Below are 22,459 nucleotides of genomic sequence, written 5' to 3'. Positions count from 1 at the left end.
GTCCTAAGGAAGTAGAGCTTTTTTCGTAATTGTACTTATGTGCTGGGCCCAGGACAGGTCCTCCGACATAACAACATGGAGGAATTTAAAGTTGCTGACCTTCTCCACCTCTGATCTTCTGATGAGGACTGGCTCATGGACCTCTAGTTTCCTCTTCCTAAAGTCGATAATCAGCTCCTTGGTCTTGCTGACATTGAGTGAGAGGCTGTTGCTGTGGCACCACTCAATCAGATTTTCAATCCCTCTCCTATATGCTGATTCATCACCACCTTTGATTTGGCCAACGACAGTGGTGTTGTCAGCAAACTTGAATGTCACACTGGAGCTGTGCTTAGCCACACAGTCAAAGTGTAAAGCGACTAGAGCAGAAGCTAAGCACACAGCTCTGTGGTGCACGGACATGGTGCACACCTGTGCTGATAGAGATTGTGGAGCAGATACTGTTATCAATCCAAACTGACTGGGGTCTGCAAGTGAAGAATTTGAGGATTCAATTGCACAAGGAGGTATTGAAGCTTATTGATTAGTTTTGAGGAGATGATGGTATTGAATGCTTTGATGCGGTTGATAAAGAGCATTCTGAGGTATGCACCTTTGCTGTCCAGATGTTCCAGGGTTGAGTGAAGAACCAATGAGATGGCATCTGCTGTGGGCAAATTGGAGTGGATCCAAGTCACTTCTCAGGCAGCAGTTGATATGTTTCATCACCATCTTCTCCAAACACTTCATCAGTGTGGATGTAAGTGCTTCTGGACGATAGCCAATGAGGCAGGTTACCACATTCTTCTCAGGCACCAGTATAAATGGTCTGCTTGAAGCAGATGGGTGCCTCACACTCCTGAAGTGAGTGGTAAAGATCTCAGTGAACACTCTAGCCAGTTGGTCAACACAGGCCTTTAGTACTTGGCCAGGTACTCCCTCTGGGCCAAATGTTTTCAGTGGGTTCACCCTCCTGAAAGCTGCTTGCACATCGGCCTCAGAGATTTAAATCACAGGATCACCTAGGGTTGTGGCATTTGGTGATGGTTTCTCTGTCTTGACAGCTCAATTAAAACTCACTCCCAATGAGAATTGTTCTTTTCAAATAGCTCCCACGTTGCAAAGCTGTCTCACTCTCTCTCTCACTCATTACTTCTAATTGAAGAGGTTCCTATTCATCTTGCGCAATAATGAGACATGATAGAAGCCACGTGGAGTACTGCGACATGAAAGACCCATGAAGACACAGGCAAGGTCTCCTTATGTAAGAAATACACTTGGCTTAAGGCAATGCAGTAAAATTGCTGAATTGAGGGTCTTTTTTTTTCCAAGAACAAACTGAGCAGGGTGGACATGTGCTCTTTGGAACTTATTACAACAGCAAGCGACCTCAAAGAAGCAAAGAAGATGGTGAAACAAAGAAGATGGTGCGGTGGCTTAACATTATGGGGGTAGCTCCATAAATGAGGAATTTATAATATGCTCAGGCAGTTTCAAGATTAGGGGCTCAGCCCTGAAGATTCAGGTGAGGAGAAATTTCTTTTCTCAGAGGGTTGTGAATCTTAAAAATTTTGTAATGAGAGCCATGGATGCTGTCGTAAGTATCCTTAAAGCTGTGCTGATGTTCTGGATGATAGTTGAATCATACAGAAACGCAGAGTCATTACTAACAATCACACAGTCCATGTACTGCATGGCGAAGCAAGAAGTTCAAGGGGCTGTTATGGCTTGTTATGTCAAGGACTATAATACTCAATGCATTAGAGTACAGATCACAAATATGATTAACTAGTTAATAAATAACTACAAAACATTTTCTGAGTGGAAATAAAAAGATTATTCTTTCTGCTTGAATAACAAAGGCACTTCAGCTTCAAACATAAAATTAGAATTAATGCTTTGATGATTCAGCTGCATGCACTTTCAGTTAAGGAACAATGTTCACCGCTGCTGCTGAAAACACCTATGCACAAAGTTTCAATGGCTTCTGCAGCTTGGATATTCTCTTTCCAGGCATTTACTGCTGGCTAGCACTTTCAATGAGGGAATAACTGAAGGTGGGACTGGTGATGGGAGTAAGGAAATTTGGTTTCCAGTAAAAGTAAAGAATTCAAAGCCATTGAGCAGCTAATCAAAGACCAAAGAATTCTGACAGCAAACCAGTAAGTAATAAACCCTAAATATTACTAATTAGTTTGACATAAAATGTTTAAAAAGATTTTCAAAACACATAAGATTATAACAGATCTAGAAAGGAAATGTTTTAAATGCTTACATGCTATTTTAGATTTCAGAAATAACCATTCTTGAGAATTAGACTCCACACATAAAAATAACAAGTTTTATGGCTTGAAAGCCAAAAACACTGCTAATTGCAGAAATCTGAAATAAAAACAAAAAAATGCCAGAAACATAAAGCACGTCAGACAGGATCTATGGAAAGAGAAAAAGGGTTCATGTTTCAAGTCTGAGACCCTTTGTCAGAAATGGTAAAAAGAGAAAACAGATTAATTTCCACTTGCAGGGTAGGCAGAGAGGGATGAGTAGACCACAGGGAATACCTCTAACAGGATAACCTCCAAATGAATTAATGTAGATGACAGGAACACATTATGTCCCATTGTCTGCGCTACGTGTTGCTAATAGCAGGGCTACTGGATGTACCCACAGAACAAGCTATAAAAACATCCAACAGCCTTGCTATTAGCAACAGGGAAAATCTGAGCCAATATTACAGACTGTCAGAAATGGCCAGTTCTGATATAGAAAGGAAGGGAAAAATGAGTAACCTAAATTTGCAAAATTCTAAATTGAGATGCAATGTGCTCAGGTGGAAGATTAGTGCTTGCTCCACAAGCTTACTTTGGGATTTGCTGTTTTTATTGCAGCAAGGACAATGTATAAAATGGAGTTTCCATAAATTTACCAAATTATTTTTGAATGACCTTGCAAGGAGTAGAATAAGACACCCTATGGAGTTAACTGTTGAACTTAACTGCTCATAAATATATGCTATTAGTTGCTGCCAAATTTTGTCTTTTATAATGGTGAATCGGGTAGCTTCACCCATGTCCTCATTGAAATTTCAAACCCACAACTTCTTAAATTCCCATGGTATCATCGAAAATGTAGCTAGAACCTGTGTCAATTACAGCTATATACATAACAACTGTCATACAAACACTGCAGGGAGTGACAATAAGAATAAAAGGAATAACTATTTAAAGGATCGATCTCTAAACAGCAGAAAGGGCAATCTGGACATCAGTGAATAATGATATAAAAAATGTTTATCTTACAAAAATATGGAATGTGATGACTGATGATATCAAGGGACATGCAGGTCAGTTCAAGAAAGTGTCACTGAGGTACAATTTCAGCCACCGTCACTGAATTACAGAGGAGAAAAAAGGGCCTAATCTTCTCCTTGTTCCTATATTTTTAAGTTAACTATTCCAGGGGGTTACAGAATAGTAAAGTAGTTAAACTGATGCTGTTTGAAATTTTACAGATTAAAATGAAACAGATGGTACATGTTAAAAAATAGAACGTACTTCTATTTCACACTGCCATAAACTTAGATTAGAGACAGCGTAACTAATGCTTAAACCAGATTTTGTAAGTGTAATATTTTCTGCAATTTTTCTGGAAAAATGCATCTTTTATAAATGTTATAATTTACAAAAGGCAGAAGTAAAATTTGCATTTATTTTCTATGATGTATGCAAATCTAAGGTTCTTCAAAATTGCACAATCCAAGTTCTGACAAAGGATCTTCACTCTGAAATGTTCGGTAAAAACTGCCCCAATGGGTGAATGTTTCTAGCATTTCTGGCTTTATTTAAAAAATAGAGTTCTTTACATAATAGCAGAAACAAGTCTCTTTAAAAGGGACTTCATAAGATATATTTAAGTTTTACATGACTAAGTAAATATTTTAAAAATACATATTTTATATCAGGACATAAAATATCCTGTGAGAGGTAATGACAAATATAAGATCATTACTCCTGTTAAAATTATTCAAATAAGTATCTGAAAATTGAACACTTATTAAGATAAAGAGAATGTACATAGAGAAAGGATTTGGAGGATTTAATGACCCTATATAGACATGAGACTCGAAACAGCTTCCTTCTCTGGTTGTGTTAGAAGAAACTGCCTTTCCATATGGAAAAATGCAAGTGATTATTAACAATGAGAGACCAATTTTAATCCCATTAACTCTTTAATCACAAAATTAATTCATTTGCTGAAGAGTGGCATCATATGTAATTACAACAAAACAAATTCAAAAATGTTCTCTAGTTTCACTCTACTTTAAAGTACAAAGCACAAATAACTATATAAACAGTGAAGAATGTATTGTTACTGCTACATCAGTCAATGAAAAATATATTAACGTTTTATCTGTGGTTATATCTTACATATATTTCACACTCCATGCAGAGGTTCTTTTTAAATACACGTTCTAGGGTAAATGTATATTCTGATAAGTTGTTTGCTGAGATTCAAAATTAATTATTAGATTGCATAATAGCACAGAATACAGATGTAGACATTAACTTAGAGGAAACTTAACCTACTGTATAGAAATTATGTCCATGGGCAAACAAGAAAGCTCTTGGGGGGGGGGAGGGAGCATCAATGTGATTCAGATTTCTTGCAAGGAACAGGTGGTGCCAAGTGACAGCAATGGTAGAAAGGAAAAGGAACACAAGATTTATTGTTTTGTTCATTTTAAGTGATCGGTACTAGGAAGTGGAGATATAGTGGACAGTAAGGGATCATGAGTGAATAACTTTCAGATACTGCCAAAAGTATCACCAATAGTAACTAATCTCAGTATCATTTCAATTACTGTACAAAAGACAACATATATATGGAGAAGAAGGGCCATCTGGTACACGGCACACTCTTCAGAACATTTATAGGCATTTCTCAATGTTTAAATATTTTATGTACCAAATCCAACATATTGAAGAATAATTTATTTAGAGCCCATGGATGCATTAAAAGAAATACATGCAAAACTAGGGCACTGCAATGAGTGATTAAAAGATTGATGGTAATATAGCAATATAGCATACGTCATGGGTCACAAATGTAACATAAAGAAACGAAAAGCATCAAGATATGCATGGTAGAATTGCAGCATTGCCATACATACCTTGGGGAGGAACTAATCCCCCTGATACTGGGAACATGAAGCTGCAACCAAAGTACAAAAAAATAAAATTAGCATAACAGATCTTTATAAGTTATTGACAGAAACTAAATTCTTGTGTCCTTAAAACCTACATTAAATTAGAAGAAAAATAATCTTAATGCAAAGGCCAAAATACACTGCAACTATTGATTATTGTCTAGGTGTTGAAATAGGAGGGAACCAATAAAACCAGAGAGGAACTCTGAGGGAAGGCCTGAGAAGACAAATACGGACTATTTGAATCAATGGTTAAAACATTTAAATAATTCCATGCTTTAATGTCACTGTGATAAGATTGCAAAGGCTGCTCATTTAAGGGTATTATAGTTTTATTTCCTTTTGAAAATGGAGGCATTTTAAATTACCTTTAATGGCTGTAGAAAATTCAAGAGTACCACTTCATGAACTGTAGAGAGATTTGAATGATGGGCAAAGGATACACAGGTAAAAAGGATAAACTTTTACCTTCGGTATATTTGCTATTACTTAGAAATCTGTCCTCGTTGGATGATGTGGAAGCAGAGTCAACCAGGGCTTTGAAAAAGAAGTTGGATAGATGTAGAGGGAAAATAACTTGCAAATTAAAGGGAAAGAGCAGGGGAGAGGGACTGACTAGATTGCTTAACAAAGACCTGGCATTGATTCACTGGGTCAAATGACTACCTCCTGGGCTACCTGCACATTCACCTCAACTCCAAACAATTTCTCAAAATGAATACGTTTTTGGATGCATCCAACAATCCCCACACCCTGTGTATTTCTTCAAAAAGAACACAGACTGGAAATGGAGAACAAGATTCTTTTAAAATTGCAAATCACATTGAGATTCCACCTACTACTATTCAATATAGGACTAAACTCAACTTTTTGGCTTTTCAGGCAACTGTGAGACTGATAGTTCACCAGAAGATATCTTATACTTGCAGCAATATGTTATTTTTTAAAAGACGTACTAATTTGGAGGATGTGAACAATGTCTAATCACCCCTGGACTCAGAAAGGAGCCCATGTTTAAGTACATTTGGGGTCACAAAGAGAGGATCAGGCAAGGGAAGTATACATCCTTCCCTGAAAAGCATTCAGATAGTCGCTTTTTAATGATAATCATAGTTTCACTGATAACTGTGACTGAGACCAGCTTTACTTAAAAAAACTTTTTTAATGACTTGAATTTGTTTACCAATTATTGTGGCAGGATTTGAATCCATCTCTGGATCAATGACTAAACTGCTAGTCTCGTAACTTAACAACCACACTACTATCATACATTTGTGCAGTACTACCGCCAGTTACCAATCTCAAATTCTAGAAATTTTGTTTTGTTACAACAGTTATCAGCGCACCATTGAATTACAAGTTCCAAACCTTGTCTTAATCTCTTGTAAAGGTGCATCAGCGACTCATCAAATGTCAACAACTCCACTGAAATTTGTAACACATCATCGTGAAATCTCTTGTGTACTTAAATCAGTTCCCACATGCTGTAACACAGCACCAGTACAGAACCATGAGCATGCTGTAAATCTCATTAAACATCTATTACCTATATTTTGTGAGATTATAACAATGAGAAAGTTAGATAAAAGAGGAGACCAAAATTCAAATTTGATCCACAGGACAAACATGCGTCACAAAAAGGTTTCAATATGATCTTAGGCCTTAAATCTTGCAAATTTAATCTCATAATCACTTATCTAATTATTGTGTACTTCAAAAACAAACTCTTGACAGAAAATCTTTAGGATCACTAAGTTATGTCAGTACCTTGAAAACAGGACTCTGGGGTTACCAGTGAACCCTACTGATTAAAAACCATGGTTTTAGGCGGAAAATATCAGTGGGAAATAAAACCAAGCAGATTTTTCCACCTGCAATTATACTCACTCCAAGCACATCACTGACATGACTCATAATTACACAATGTGACGCATAAACAAAAGAATTACTAACAAAATTATTAATGCAACATTAGTCACAACAGTTTACAGAGAACAAATGTGTTCATCTCAGCAGAGAGGAAATATTCTCAATCCCAAATCAGTACCTATGAGAACTTAACTAATCACTTTGTCCAATACTTCACTGTAGTGCAGAACTAAGTGCTATAATGATTAAAGGTACTGTCTTTTGAATTAACCAAGATACTGTCTGTCAGTTTGTATAGAAATTGTGGTTCCATTTTGCCAAAGCTGTCAAAGTTATTCTCTTAAAAAGATGCTAATGCATGTTGTATTAATAACATGGCTGTGAGGTTCTTTGAGCTTCAGTGTAATAAACACAATGATTAATTATTCAGAAAAGATTCCCTCAACATGCTGTCAATAGTCAAGACACAAGTTGTAATGAAGCATTAGATCAGAAAATAGTCAAGCAAGGTTATCAATGTCTTTGATTGATCTGAACAAAACTTACAGCTGAGCTTTTTCACACATTGTGGTGTCACTACTTCGAGGCAGCTCAGTCGTCAGCCCCTACGACAACCCAGTTCCTGAACAGGAATAACTTCATTCACCTCTCCAGCTTTGTTATGGAATAGTACCGAATGGAAACAGATCTATTGGTCCATCAAATCTGCACCAACTGTCAAGCAACTATTTTAATTAATCCCACTTTATTCCCTCACATTCCCATCAACTCCCCCAACCGCAGATTAGAAGCAATTTATAGCGGCTGATTAATCTAATTTTGGGGATGTGGGAGGGAACCAGCGCACCCAGGGGAAACAGAATCAAAGGGAAAATGTGCAAACTCCACATAGGTAGCACTGGAGATCAGGACTGAATCTGGGTTATAAAGCAGTAGCACCACTCACAGTGCCTGTGCACTACTTTGCATTAGTCTTTGACTTATCACATCCTTAAAACTTTGACCTCTTCACCTAACTATGGTCCCAGCATAGTTCTGGTTAGTGATAAGAGTGGTAGAGTTTTCACTTTCCCCTTTAGTGATGCCAATGCACTGTGAATCAGAATTCACTTCTGGCAGATTAGGCTTCGAGTCACAGGATATTCATCAAACAGTACTTGCCCAATGCTAATTTGCAAGTGATTCAGGAAACAGCACAGAAATGATCATCGTTGAGAAGCTGTTACTAATTTGATGCTTAGTTACTTGTTAAAATTATGCACAACCTTTTTCATTTTCCTGCCTGTTGTCATTGGTACCTACATATAGCACAATACTCCCCATCTAACTCTGCCTATCATTTCAGTTGTAAAAATAACATCAGTCATCTTAGTAGATCTAATGGCCCTCTTCTCCAACCTTAATCAATATAGAGGTCACTCTCTTACTCAGTCATGTACAAACCCCATTTCCAGAAAAGTTGGGATATTTTCCAAAATGCAATAAAAACAAAAATCTGTGATATGTTAATTCACGTGAACCTTTATTTAACTGACAAAAGTACAAAGAAAAGATTTTCAATAGTTTTACTGACCAACTTAATTTTATTTTGTAAACATACACAAATTTAGAATTTGATGGCTGCAACACACTCAACAAAAGTTGGGACAGAGGCATGTTTACCATTGTGTTACATCACCTTTCCTTTTAATAACACTTTTTAATTGTTTTGGAACTGAGGATACTAATTGTAGTAGATTTACAATTGGAAATTTTGTCCATTCTTGCTTGATATAAGACTTCAGCTGCTCAACAGTCCATCGTCTCCGTTGTCTGATTCTCCTCTTCATGATGCGCCATACATTTTCAATAGGAGACAGACCTGGACTGGCAGCAGGCCAGTCAAGCACACGCACTCTGTGTCTACAGAGCCACGCTGTTGTAGCCCGTGCAGAATGTGGTCTGGCATTGTCCTGCTGAAATAAGCATGGACGTCTCAGAAAGAGACGTCGGCTTGATGGTAACATATGTCTCTCTAAAATCCTAATATACGCCTCAGAGTCAATGGTACCTTCACATACATGCAACTCACCCATGCCGTGGGCACTGATGCACCCCCATACCATCACAGATGCTGGCTTTTGCACCTTTCACTGATAACAATCTGGATGGTCGTTTTCATCTTTGGCACGGAGAACTCGACGCCCGTTTTTTTCTGAAAACTAGCTGAAATGTGGACTCATCTGACCACAGCACACGGTTCCACAGTCTTTTGGTCCATCTGAGATGAGCTCGGGCCCAGAGAACTTGCCAGCGTTTCTGCATAGGGTTGATGTATGGCTTCCTCCTTGCGTAATACAGTTTCAAGTCGCATTTCTGGATGCAGCGATGGACTGTGTTGAGTGACAATGGTTTTCTGAAGTACTCCCGAGCCCAGGTGGCTATAATTGTCACAGTAGCATGATGGTTCCTTAGGCAGTGCCACCTGAGGGCTCGAAGATCACACACATTCAACAGTGGTTTCCAACCTTGCCCTTTATGTACTGAGATGTCTCTGAATTCTCTGAATCTTTTCAGAATATTATGTACTGTAGATGTTGAAAAACCTAAATTCTCTGCAATCTTGCGTTGAGAAATGTTCCTTTTGAACCGACTAACAATTCTCTCACGAATTTTGGCACAAAGCAGTGAGGCACGACCCATCCTTGCTTGCAAAGACTGAGCCTTTGATGGACGCTACTTTTATATCCAGTCATGATACCTCACCTGCTACCAACTAACCTGCTTAATGTGGAGTCTTCCAAACCAGTGTTACTTGAATATTCTGTGCACTTTTCAATCTTATTTTAACTCTGTCCCAACTTTTGTTGAGTGTGTTGCAGCCATCAAATTCTAAATTTGTGTAGATTTACAAAATACAATTAAGTTGGTCAGTAAAACTATTGAAAATCTTTTCTTTGTACTTTTGTCAGTTAAATAAAGGCTCATGTGAACTAACATATCACAGATTTTTGTTTTTATTGCATTTTGGAATATATCTCAACTTTTCTGGAAATGGGGTTTGTATTTGTTCTATTAAGTGATGCAAAGGCCATCAACTGAAAAGGGCTGAGGGAAATGGCTGTAAGATCACATGCCTATCCTCTTTATGAAGATATAACTTTTATATTACAAGGCCGGAAGAAAGTTTGGCAACATTTCAACTCATATACATGTTGTATGGGACGGTAACATATTCTTTAGCTGGAATTCAGCAGGTCAGGCAGCATCTGTGGAGGAAATGGATTATCGACATTTCAGGTCAAGACCCTTCCTCTGGACTGAAAGACAGAGGGAGATTGCCAGTAAAAAGAGGTGAGAGGAAGTAGTGATGCAAGAGCTGGTAAGTGATAAATGGATCCAGGTGAAGAGAGGTGATAAGCAAGCGGAGGGAGGAAGAGATTTCAATTTATGCAAATTATCACAAAATGCCTGAAAATGAATCTCAGGGTTCTATATAATGACATACAGATTGTACAAAAGTCTTAGGTACATGTATAGCTAGGGTACCTAACACTTCTGCACGGTACAGTATTTACCAACATGGAGCGGAGAGCAAGTTTGTACATTTGGCAGGAGCAAAGGATGTTGAGAATGGTAAGAGTAGAGTGCCATGGGAATGGTGTGGGACAGGTGGCAGAGAAGGAGTGCCAGGGTCGGGGTGGGGGTGGTGCAGGTACAGGCACTCCAGCCCTGAGACACGAGGCAAGATCATTCGATTCCAAACAATTGGTTTATCGATCATTACAGAATGTCTCTCTAGTGCTTCCCACACCCTCTCTTCTCCTTTCCCCTTTTCCCAATGATGAATCCCCCCTTCCTGCCCCCTTTCCACACTCAGTCCACAAGAGACCCGTATCAGAATCAGGTTTATCATTATTCACATATGTCATGAAATTTGTTTTTTTTTTGTGACAGCAATACAATGCAATACATAAAATTACTACAGTACTGTACAAAAGTCTTTAGGCACCCTAGTTATACATATATGACTAGGTCTTTTGCACAGTATTGTATACGTACTTTGATAATAAATTTACTTTGAATTTTGATTGATACTTAGAAGTTCTATTCATGACACTCCTATTGTCATATGGGCACATTACTGCCTTGCATCATAAGAACAATGTTTTAAATATTTATCTGTGTGATACTCACAGTTCTGGAGAAGCAAAATTTATTTAAAACATTCTGTGGTGGGAATTTAATCACATGGCTTCTACATCACTAGTTCAATCTAAAGCCACAACTTAATACATTTCAACTGTCTCTTTTGTTAAAGTTCCAGAAAAATTCTTACCCTAAAATTCATTGTGAACATTAGACCTGAAAACAGTTATATACCCTCTCAATCCTCAACTGAGAGATCAAGTCACAAATGAAAATAAAATTGATTGTGTGCAGCTCAGAATTTCATGTTGTGTATCTATAAAATATTAAGCATTAAGTGATTTGTTTTATATTATTTTGGAAACCAAATATGCTGCTCTGTAGTAAGCCTGAGCAAAGAACTAAACATCATGGTTTGCCTGGCTCGCCAAATGGTTTCATTTTTCAATACTGTATTCTGCTTCCTGTTAATGAGACTCTCAAGGTTCTTTCAACCCATAAACACAATTCTATGTGATCTTTGTCTGCATTAAAGTATATCACTTGATCCCTAAGCAAGAAACAAAAATTTGATCCCTAGGACCTAGAAGCAAAAATTATCAACTGTAGGCTACCAAAAAAAAACTACTGATATTATCTACTTCCTTATACAGATCAAATTATTCATATATAATTAAAAACTGGAAAGGTTCTCAGCGACAACTCGCGGATACCTCCTCTTATTTACCCCTCGATCGTGACCCCACTAAGGAGCACCAGGCCATTGTCTCCCACACCATCACCGACTTTATCCACTCGGGGGATCTCCCATCCACTGCTACCAACCTTACAGTTCCCACACCCCGCACTTCCCATTTCTACCTCCTACCCAAGATCCACAAACCTGCCTGTCCTGGCAGACCTATTGTCTCAGCTTGCTCCTGCCCCACCGAACTCATTTCTGCATACCTCGACACGGTTTTATCCCCCCCTGTTCAATCCCTTCCGACCTATGTTCGTGACACTTCTCACGCTCTTAAACTTTTCGATGATTTTAAGTTCCCTGGCCTCCACCGCTTTATTTTCACCATGGATGTCCAGTCCCTATGTACTTCCATCCCCCATCAGGAAGGTCTCAAAGCTCTTCGCTTCTTTTTGGATTCCAGACCTAACCAGTTCCCCTCTACCACCACTCTGCTCCGTCTAGCGGAATTAGTCCTTACTCTTAATAATTTCTCCTTTGGCTCCTCCCACTTCCTCCAAACTAAAGGTGTAGCTATGGGCACCCGTATGGGTCCTAGCTATGCCTGCCTTTTTGTTGGCTTTGTGGAACAATCTATGTTCCAAATCTATTCTGGTATCTGTCCCCCAGTTTTCCTTCGCTACATCGACGACTGCATTGGTGCTGCTTCCTGCGCGTATGCAGAGCTCGTTGACTTTATTAACTTTGCCTCCAACTTTCACCTTGCCCTCAAGTTCACCTGGTCCATTTCCGACACCTCCCTCCCCTTTCTAGATCTTTCTGTCCCTATCTCTGGAGACAGCTTATCTACTGATGTCTACTATAAGCCTACTGACTCTCACAGCTATCTGGACTATTCCTCTTCTCACCTTGTCTCTTGCAAAAATGTCATCCCCTTCTCGCAATTCCTCCGTTTCCGCCGCCTCTGCTCTCAAGATGAGGCTTTTCATTCCAGGACGAGGGAGATGTCCTCCTTTTTTAAAGAAAGGGACTTCCCTTCCTCCACCATCAACTCTGCTCTCAAACGCATCTCCCCCATTTCACGCACATCTGCTCTCACTCCATCCTCCCGCCACCCCACTAGGAATAGGGTTCCCCTGGTTCTCACCTACCACCCCACCAGCCTCTGGGTCCAACATATTATTCTCTGTAACTTCTGCCACCTCCAACGGGATCCCACAACTAAGCGCATCTTTCCCTCCTCCCCCGCTTTCCGCAGGGATCGCTCCCTACGCGACTCCCTTGTCCATTCGTCCCCCCCATCGCTCCCCACCAATCTCCCTCCTGGCACTTATCCTTGTAAGCGGAACAAGTGCTACACATGCCCTTACACTTCCTCCCTTACCACCATTCAGGGCCCCAGACAGTCCTTCCAGGTGAGGCAACACTTCACCTGTGAGTCGGCTGGGGTGATATACTGCGTCCAGTGCTCCCGATGTGGCCTTCTATATATTGGCGAGACCCGACGCAGACTGGGAGATCGTTTTGCTGAACACCTACGCTCTGTCCGCCAGAGAAAGCAGGATCTCCCAGTGGCCACACATTTTAATTCCACGTCCCATTCTGATATGTCTATCCACGGCCTCCTCTACTGTAAAGATGAAGCCACACTCAGGTTGGAGGAACACCATCTTATATTCCGTCTGGGTAGCCTCCAACCTGATGGCGTGAACATTGACTTCTCAAACTTCTGCTAATGCCCCACCTCCCCCTCGTACCCCATCCGTTATTTATTTATTTACACACATTCTTTTTCTCTCTGTGTCCTTTTTCTCCCTCTGTCCCTCTCACTATACACCTTGCCCATCCTCTGGGGTTTCTCCCCCTCTCCCCCTTTTCTTTCTCCCTGGGCCTCCTGTCCCATGATCCTCTCATATCCCTTTTGCCAATCAACTGTCCAGCTCTTGGCTCCATCCCTCCCCCTCCTGTCTTCTCCTATCATTTTGGATCTCCCCTCCCCCTCTCAAATCTCTTACTATCTCTTCTTTCAGTTAGTCCTGACGAAGGGTCTCGGACCGAAACGTCGACTGTACCTCTTCCTAGAGATGCTGCCTGGCCTGCTGTGTTCACCAGCAACTTTGATGTGTGTTGCTTGAATTTCCAGCATCTGCAGAATTCCTTGTGTTTGAAGTTCTCAGAATACAAGTATTTTGCATTGCAATAATTATCTTTATTCATCCATTTAATCAGAAAGACTTAAGTTTTTAAGGTTGTGAGTGATGAACTTCTGGCTTCTCAGAAGATGTATGTAGTTTTAGATGTTCAAATTCATTAACTTAAAAATGATTACTGTGCAATGGTTCTTACAAGCTTCACATTATTTCCATTGCATTGTTAGTTCTGCATTACCTACTCTATGTGCTTAGTTTGAAAAGGTTGGTACCCAAAGAAGTTTTATTGCACAACTCTGGCTGTGGGGGTGGGGTGACTAACTGTTTCGGAGAGGAAATCGGATAATTCTTCTTACATCCAAGTACCCAAACTGAATTAGTTAATATGGGGAGCTATTTTTCAACAATGAAGTTTCTAATATAGCAACAGAATTTTTATTGTTAGAATAGTCAAAGCCTAAATGACAACATTACGCAAACATGCCATATAGCTTCAGTTAAGAGGCTTTCAGAAATATATAATAACAACCAATGATTCATTGGTTTGCCTGTTTCAAAGGCTTAAATCCTTTGGGAGGATTTGGATTGAGAGACTTCAGACGTAATAGCTGCCATTTACGAGGAAAGCCTGGGATTAAGGAAAGGTAGAGAGCATTGGCTAAGGGCATTCTTAATATTTAAGCAACTTATTCATTGCAATAATCATTTGTTACTGAAGTTAAACCAGACAAATTAATCCACTTGGATCCATAGCTGGAAGCACAACAATATGGGAAAGTAGGGAATAGAAATGAAGAAAGGGAGAATACATTATTTAATTTTAACAATGCTCTTAGATTAGTTTTGACATTTGCAACATTACATTGACACTCCTTTTAATTATGAAAATGTTTTCAAAATGTTAGCCTTAAAGCAGAATTGAAGGCCCTTGCTACCACTTACTATGAAATCCTTAAACGTCTCTGAAACGAGGAGAATGTTGTCAACCAGGTTGGTAAATCTGGAGTCACATATAGACCAGAGAAGGTAAAAATGCATAAACGCAAAAACATCTGCAGATGCTGGAAATCCAAACCAAAGAACACAAAAAGCTGGAGGAACTCAGCAGGTAAGGCAGCATCTATGGAAATGAGCAAACAGTTGACGTTTCAGGCCAAGAGCATTCTTCAGAACTGGAAAGGAAGGGGGAAGATGCCAAAATAAAAAGGTGGGGGTTGTAGAAGGATAGCTAGGTGACAGGTGAAGCAGGAGGGTATGAAAGATAAAGGGCTGGAGAGGAAAGTGGACCACAGAACGGGAAGGAAGAGGTGACACAGGGGAGGCGATAGTCAGGTGAGGCCAGAGTGGGGAATAGAAGAGGAGGAGAGGGGGAGGGAATTTTTTTTAACCAGAAGGAGAAATCGATATTCATGCCATCAGGTTGGAGGATACCCAGGCGGAATAAAAGGAGTTGTTCCTCTACCCTGAGGCCATGGATCTCCTCTTGTGGGAAGAAGTAGGAATGTCATATTTCCTTCCCTGAAGTACATAAGTGAATCTGATGAATCTTTACTACAATCAAATAGTTTCACTGTAATTCCAGAGTTAATTACATGAATTTAACTTTCTCAGCTGTTGGGATTTAAGTGTATGCTTCCTGTCCAGTCGGCTGCCTGATAATCCGGTAGTTCAACCACTACGCTATAAATGAATGTCTGACATCTATAAATGGCACAGTACAAAAAGTATTACACACAACTAATCCTTCTTTCATTTTTTTGGCAACATGGATTTACTTGCCCGTGATCAATGAGCCAGCTGACGAAACAATCATTTATTCATACCAGCTATGCCAAAAAAATTAAAGTGGGTTGCAGTTAGACCCACTGAGCATCAAAGATTTAGTTCACACTACATGTACAGTGGATTCCGCTTAATCAGGCCATGTTGGTTGATCAGAGCAGCCACTTATTTGGGGCAACTCTTAAAGAACAAAAACTAACGGAGAAAATTACGGGAATTCGCTTTGTTTATTTGGGACACTGTGTTGCTTAATTGGGCAGGAGACTGTTGCCCAACAGTTTCTAACCAGTTATCCCCTTTCCCTCTCCCTACCTTTTTATCCTAGCATCTTCTCCCTTCCTTCCCAGTCCTGAAGGGTCTCGGCACGAAACGTCGACGTTTATTCATTTCCATAGATGCTGCCTGACCTGCTGCATTCCTCCAGCATTTTATGTGAGTTTCTAACTAGTGTCAGTCCTGTGCATTTGCATGGCTGTTAGGCACTACACTATGCGTACAGCAAACAGTCTTTAAATGGTGTCAGTTGTATGTGTTTGCCTTCAAAAAGCAGCGATTTTTGTCACTGACAGTTGGTGAGAAATAAGCAATAGTACAATTCAGGATGGTTTTGTTCACTGTCAAGCATTCAGACTTGGAGATGCCAGAAACGAACGGGAATGAAAATGAAAAGATTTTACTACTTCAACAAGTTAGAAATTACAAAGAATTTGAAGGTATCGATAATCATCTTGAATGTTATAATGAAAATGGAGGATGCATATGTCGACAGCACAGTATAAAGGCAGTCCCTTCCACCCTTTGACAGGTCTTGTTTTTCGTCCTTCAGGGCATCTAGCCACCCTCCTCACCGGGCAAGCCTGGTGGGAGAACCGGTTTAGTCACCGATCACCTGACCATGTGACAGGTAGTACTGGGTTACATGGTTACATGGTACCAGTAGCATTCAGACGAGTCAAAGGGCGGATGAACCCTCTTGTAGGGTCAATGGCCATCTAGCAAACACGTGCTGTGAAGCGCGGAAAGGGCATCCCTTGCATCGAAGCTTAGTCTGGCCATTCACTGCAACAGAACCTCCCCCAGCCGTCTTGGACCCAATCATGCCACTGGATCTGGGAGAGGATGTCAAGAGGGTGGGTCTGGACCTGTGCAACCCCCTACTCACCTAAAATCCATTCACACACCACGCTGTTCCTGTCTGAGGAGTGGGGTACCACCCCACTGACTGACTGAAAGGAACCATCATCATCCTATGGGATGGATAGCGAGAGAGAAAGAGAGAAAGGGGGGGGGGGAAGAGAGAGAGAGAGAGACAGAAACAGAGATAAAGGCAGTCCATACCTGCACTAAATGTCCGTGCTGACTTTGTTCATTTACAGTCAAAAGAACGTAATGTGGATTAATTCTCCCATCAATAAGTTTTACTGTACTGTAGTAGTATTCTAATTTGTTCTGTATTTCATCTAAATACATTATTTATTACTTAGTTTATCCTTTTGTACCTTTTTAACCATTTCCATGAAACCTCAGCTAATTGGGCAGCCGCTTATTTGGGTCAAAATGTACTGGTCCCGATGTGTCCTAATTAACAGGAATCCTCTGTACTCTCACACACTAGGAAGAGAAACGAAGCAAATTCAAAACTGCTGTATTCTATCGTTATGATCCTAGGAATTTTCACATTGTCATGATATCTGGGATGCAATTACTAACTTCATGAATTTTTCTACTGCACTATAATTGTGGGAGAAGAACAGAGAAAGGAAGAAACAGCCATCAAATTGTTGAATCCCCTCCCCACCAAATAAATTGTACTTAAATTAATAATGCTGGATGAAAGATGAGGTCAGATGAAAGATGCATGAAGGACCGATTTCCTTCTGCAACATCAATTATTCAGTGCAGCACATCATATTACCGTCAAACGGCAACACTACAGCTTGAAACGAAGGAATAAAATCCTTTACTTTCTTCCAATCTGCCCTTTTTGACAAGGGTGGGGGGGGTGTTCAGCTTTCAGACTGGAAGCCTTTATAACCATTTCGGAAGGAAAGAAAGACTGACAGTTTATTTCAGGGGCAGAAGACTATAAGCGGGAGTAACCGACATTGGTAAAAGTTGCCCAGCTGGGTCCCGGAGCTGGAGAGGAATGTGGTAGGGTGGCCTGCTCCCTGATCCATCCCCCAACGGAGAGTGACGCCCCGGCGCCCGATCTCTTTTAGGTCGCCGCCGACACGACTGCTGTAATACTCCCGTGTCGCTTAATATAAGAGGGAAGAGGGACTCGGAGAATGGGAGCCCCACCACTCACCCGCTGCCGCTGCCGCCACCGCCTCCCGATCCCGGTCGCAACGCCATCTTGATTCAGCTCCTTGTCAACCAGTAACTACTTCCGGGTTGGAACCCTCCACCTCCCCAAAGGTCAGCGCACCATCGCCTGTCAATCACCAGCTTGGCAGCGACAGGTTCATTGGAAAATGTCAACGCATTTAAAACTTGTCTGAGCCTTTTCATTACAATAAAGGCTAAATCAATATAACTATATCATTTTAATTCATGTTTCATGCAATGCACCATTCCAGCAATATTTACCCTGACCTAATTACTATTGTCCACGTTGGGTTTATTAACATTGTTCCAATGGACGGAACATAATGGAATGATTGTGTCATAGACAGAAACAATCTCTTTTATCTGTTGAATTGTTAAAGGTCTAAATTCCAATGCCAGGCGGCGGTTTGACTCCTAAAAAGATAGGGTCTTTTATATCAGCATTTGAGATAAGGGAGTGCACCGTTTTGTGTTGGGATAGACCGACTGGTTGGAGTGTTTATTTTTGTGTGGTTAATGTACAAGTTCTCCCACATGTCTGACTTCTAATTTAAAAGTTCAAAATAAATTTATTATCAAAGTATGTATGTGTCACCATATGCTGCCCCGAGGGGTGTATGGGGTGTCCAGGGAGGGGTAGCAACTCTGATGAAGGGGCTTGTCATGTCCATTCTGGGGCAGCTCACTCACCTTTGATCTGTACTGGGGACACAGCTCTCACCTGTGGCTCCAAGTAGCTGTTTCCATGCACTCATACACCACTTCGAAGGTGGTGCTAAACCTAGTGAAGGTAGCCAGCGGCCTCATACCTGGATGAAATGGAACATACCTGTCCTAACATGTGAAGTCAACTCTGGCGGACTGGGCGGATCAGATCTACAGTGAGATCCAACGACGGCATCTCAATGCTCGGTGGAGAGTGAAGGGCATGACAAGGCATAGAAGATGCTATGGTCATCCACTGCAACTAAGCCCTCAGTTTGTGACACTTGTTCATACCACTGGACCCAGACCTCTGAGGTCAAGATTGGAACTGCCCCAGTGCAACAGCTTTTCCACTTTAAAAACTCTCCTGCACAGGTTTCCTGTCATCATCGGATACAATGGGCAACCACCACCACCCTGACATTTATTTTCTTGTGGGCATTTAACAGTAGAACAAAGAAATACAATCTGGTCACTGAATTATAGGAAAGATGTCAATAAAATTGAGAGAGTACATAGGAGGTTTACTAAAATGTTGCCTGGGTTTCATCTCCTAAGTTACAGAGAAAGGTTGAACAGGTTAGGTCTTTATTCTTTGGAGCGTAGAAGGTTGAGGGGGGACTTGATAGAGGTGTTTAAAATTATGAGGGGGATTGATAGAGTTGATATGGATAGGCTTTTTCCATTGAGAGTGGGGAAGATTCAAACAAGAGGACATGAGTTGAGAGTTAAAGGACAAAAGTTTAGGGGTAACATGAGGGGGAACTTCTTTACTCAGAGAGTGGTAGCTGTGTGGAACGAGCTTCCAGCAGCAGTGGTTGAGGCAGGTTCGATGTTGTCATTTAAAGTTAAATTGGGTAGATATACGGACAGGAAAGGAATGGAGGGTTATGGGCTGAGTGCAGGTCGGTGGGACTAGGTGACAGTAAGAGTTCGGCACGGACTAGAAGGGCCGAGATGGCCTGTTTCTGTGCTGTAATTGTTATATGGTCATATAATCAATGAAAAACTACACATAAATACTGACAAACAACCAATGTGCAAATGAACAAAAACTGCAAATAAAAAAAACATAATACACAAAAAATAATATTGAGAACATGAATTGTACAGTCCTTGAACATGAATCTATACAATACTGTGCAAAGGTCTTAGGGACCCCAGCTATATAAATGTGCCTAAGACTTTTGCATAGTACTGTACTATGGAAGTAAAAAATAAATTCTTAGATTAATTCCTGGGATAAACCTGATGTTTAAGAAGGAAATATTGAACTAAATGGGTTTATAATGATCTGTATGCAGGCATGGATTTGAAATGACCTCCTATGTTATAATTACATTCACTGAAACGTACAAGATTCTGGGGGCCTTTGCAAAGTAGATGCTGTGAAATGTTCCCATGCCGGAGGAATCTAAAACTGAAAAACCTAATCTCAGGGCAAAGGGCTCATCATTTAAGTCTGAGATATGGAATTTCTATCCGGTAGGGGAATTCTAGGCAGCTTCTAGACGTTACATGTACGGCACAATATTGTGGGTCAAAGGGCCTGTAATGTGCTGTAGATTTTCTATGTTCCATGTTCTTCTTTCTGAGGATTCTGAAACTCGTCTGTCCCAAGGATTTAGATGCTGACATTTTAGATTGATTTATGATTAACATACAGTAAGTAGATATTTGGGTTAGAATGAAATTAAAGTTCTGGTGATTCTGTGGGAAAGTAGAATTTCAATCAAAGATATGATCTGGTGGAACAGGTTCCAGGACAAGGGCTTACTCTTGCATAAAAGATCAGTGAACTTAATAAATGAGCATATTCTTCAAACATAGAACAAGAGAGCTTAACATTTATTTGAGTGCAGACTTCTGCTTTTTAACTACACTCCCAGAAATGAATCCACGTACTTTATTTCTGTCTTACATCAGCAGCACTTTGCCCATACAAAGTTCACTGGATATGGATCAGTTCAGAATTTTTTGACAACCTTTCTCATAGCAAATACGTGTTGTGTTTTGCACTTACGGTTACTAGCCTGTTAATACGAAGGCACATAGTTCAATGGATTGGCAACCAGTGGACAACTTTTCAAGCTGCAAAGACTACAAGTTAAAAAGGTAGAAAAAAATCCAATCAGGCCTTGATAAGCTGAGAAATTACATTTTTCCATGTTAGGAGAACAGTGACAAATAGACATTGTTGGAAATAAAAGAGATTACTCACTGGTGAAAGTATAGCACCATCTTTTTTTGTTATATGACACTGAGCTAAATCTTGACTGAATTTGTCTGTTGTTTCCTTTGACGGAGATAGAACAGTTTAACTATTTGTATCTGTCCTTGCCACATCCAATTTTCAAAAGATTTGTGGAAGTTCATTGAAAAGCCACACGCAACCTCTTTCGATCAGTACACAAGGTTATTACACCCATTGTTTGAGCATCATCATGATGGGAAACCAAATATACTCCAGCATACTGGAGTTATCAGATCCAGTTATGAAAGAAATGGATACCAAGAGAACTCAAAGACATACCCAAATATGAAACAATCCTCCAGAAATTGCATTTTTTTCTTTTTTGCTTCCCTCAATCTTTAATTAATTTTGTTCTCCTCATTCTTGAGTGATCTGCCTCCTCTTAATTTGGGCACTACTCCTTCCACAAATTGGTATTTTCATTATAAACAGTTGTTCTAATTGCAACATGGACAGAGCTAATCCCATCTGAAACTGGTAACCAAAAACAAAATAGCAGATGTGTGTGCACTCAGCCTTGGACTTTCCTTTACTGAGGAGATCAGTGAACCACAGTTGATGAAAGAACATATGACAAGGAAAACAAAGGTGCTTTCAAAATGAGAAAAGTTACGGAACTTGTTGCCTGTAGCTATCAGATATACTGTATAAAAGTTTTTGCTTTGCTATATAAAGGGTCATTCAAGTGGTCAGTTCAGTGAATTATGATACTTGGGGACAGGAGAAGAAAGTTGTTCGATCAAGATACATGACTACCTAAACAATAATTACCCAATCAATTGCTGACCGATTGGGAATAGTGTTATTTATGCAGATATATACAAAGAGTGGGCATAAAATAAATCTCAGTCACTAACAGCAGTGCATCAGCATATGATTATATGGGTGGGCTGTTAACCAGTCATCTACATACACCGTACACAACCTTTTTTCTTGTTAAAATATCTGAGTTTAGATTAAGCTTTGAACTTATTTCTGATGAAACATTATGTGAAAAATAGCCATAAAATAGATCATTTCAAAATGTTCAATAACAAGTTTTGAAAAAGGACTCCCCCCCCACCCCCCCCCATCACCCAGGACATGCCCTCTTGTTATTGATGCCATCAGGGAGGAGGTACAGGAGCCTGAAGGTACACACTCAATGATTCAAGAATAGCTTCTTCCCCTTTGCCATCAGATTTCTGAATGGACATTGAATCCATGAACACTACCTCACTACTTTTTTCTCCTCTTTTTGCACTACTTACATAATTTAACCATTATATTATTTTTTATAAATAACAGTGTGTGTGTGTGTGTGTATATATACTTACCGTTATTTAGTTTTTAAGTATTGCAGTGTACTACTGCCACATATAATAAAATGACAATGT

The 22,459-nt window shown here is 40.1% G+C and overlaps 1 protein-coding gene across 5 annotated transcripts in view; it reads right to left on the bottom strand.

The window, feature by feature from the left end:
- synrg (synergin, gamma) overlaps positions 1–18,157 on the bottom strand; it is a 123,333-nt gene extending 105,176 nt beyond the window's left edge. For 4 of the 5 annotated variants that reach the window (XM_063031394.1, XM_063031395.1, XM_063031398.1 and 1 more), the window contains exons 1-2: positions 18,105–18,157; positions 5,150–5,190 (exon numbers count right to left, since the gene is read on the bottom strand). In XM_063031394.1, coding sequence (XP_062887464.1) covers positions 5,150–5,190; positions 18,105–18,151 — 88 coding nt within the window. In that variant the 5' untranslated portion in view covers positions 18,152–18,157. The remainder of the gene's footprint in view (positions 1–5,149; positions 5,191–18,104) is intronic. The other variant, XM_063031397.1, reaches the window with a different exon arrangement.
- Positions 18,158–22,459: the final 4,302 nt, after the last annotated feature.

Source organism: Mobula hypostoma, chromosome 23 (genome assembly GCF_963921235.1).
Source record: "Mobula hypostoma chromosome 23, sMobHyp1.1, whole genome shotgun sequence".
Lineage (NCBI taxonomy): Eukaryota > Metazoa > Chordata > Chondrichthyes > Myliobatiformes > Myliobatidae > Mobula > Mobula hypostoma.
This window is presented reverse-complemented; position numbering and strand designations above follow the sequence as displayed.